Genomic DNA, 1,348 nt, shown 5'->3' with positions numbered 1-1,348 from the left:
TTAAAATAAAATTTTATTTTTCAGCTTTTTTATGCTCACTTTCACATCTTTGTTCCGCAGGCTATAAATCAGAGGATTCAACATGGGAATCACAAGGGTGTAGAACAGTGAGCTCATTTTATCTTGATCCAGAGAGTAGGCAGAACTTGGTCGGAAATACATGAAGAGCATAGTGCCCTGGAAAATTACAACTACAGTTAAGTGGGAGGCACAGGTGGAGAAAGCCTTAAGCCTCCCCTCAGCAGAGCGGATCTTTAAGACAGATGAGATGATGTAGCCATAAGAGACCAAGACTCCACAAATGGTAGTCAGTTCAATGAAACCAAAGATGGTGAATATCACTAACTCATTGACCTGTGTGTCAGAGCAAGAGAGTAACAGGAGAGGAGGGACGTCACAGAAGAAATGATTAATCTCCTTAGACCCACAGAAACATAAGCGGAATGTTAGTGTTGTGTGTATCAAAGCATCTGCCAGTCCCACAAGGTAAACTCCAGCCAGCAGTTGGGAGCGCACTCTGCTGGACATGTCTAGTGCATAGCTCAAGGGCCTGCTGATGGCTTTGTACCTGTCAAAGGCCATCACTGCAAGCAGCATGCACTCAGCATCTGTAAAGGTACAAAAGATGAAGAACTGCAGAGCACAGCCAAGAAAGGGAATTGATTTCTTCTTGGCCAAAAGGTCCACCAGCATCTTGGGTCCAACTGCTGTGGAATAGCAGAGGTCAGAGAATGAGAGGTGGCTCAGGAAAATGTACATTGGAGTGTGAAGCTGGGAATCCACTCTAATTAAAATGATCATTCCGAGATTTGCAAGGAGAATAATGAGATAAACTACTAGAAATGCAGGAAATAGAACCACTTTTGTTTGAGGGTTATTGGTGATTCCCAAGAGAAAGAATTGACTTAATGTTGAACAATTTCCACTTTCCATTCTTCTGATTCTTGTAATAATCTGTTGTAGACATCAATATGGGAATGATAAATTAGGAATCATTTTTTATGCATACATGCAAAATGTTATTTTGAGGCAGAACATGATTTCTTTCTGTACATTGCTTTCTTTAACCTCAAAAAATAGTCCATAGGTTCACTGATATGAAGCATTATCATATTTAAAATGAATGTCAAAGTGTCTAATATAAGAACTTTATTAAATTTGCTTCCAAATTTATACGCAGTTCCTGACTATATGACTTTAGACTTAAATAAAATAGGCATGGGCCATTGGCATACACAGCATTTGCAATGTGTTACCTCTATTAATATTTGAATAAAAGTAGAATAAACTTAAATTTACATGTACCATACCCCTTGCAGAAAGATTTTATAAAGGAGTGGATTTCTAA

At 38.6% G+C, this 1,348-nt stretch overlaps 1 protein-coding gene across 1 annotated transcript; it reads right to left on the bottom strand.

Moving 5' to 3' along the window:
* Positions 1-933, bottom strand: LOC101954427 (olfactory receptor 5W2). Its single transcript, XM_005342172.1, has one exon. The coding sequence runs from the start codon at positions 931-933 to the stop codon at positions 1-3; it is 933 nt and encodes a 310-aa protein (XP_005342229.1).
* Positions 934-1,348: the final 415 nt, after the last annotated feature.

The sequence above is a fragment of the Ictidomys tridecemlineatus genome, chromosome 4 (genome assembly GCF_052094955.1).
Source record: "Ictidomys tridecemlineatus isolate mIctTri1 chromosome 4, mIctTri1.hap1, whole genome shotgun sequence".
Classification (NCBI taxonomy): Eukaryota; Metazoa; Chordata; class Mammalia; order Rodentia; family Sciuridae; genus Ictidomys; species Ictidomys tridecemlineatus.
Note: the sequence above shows the minus strand (reverse complement) of the source record. Positions and strands in the feature narration are given on the sequence as shown.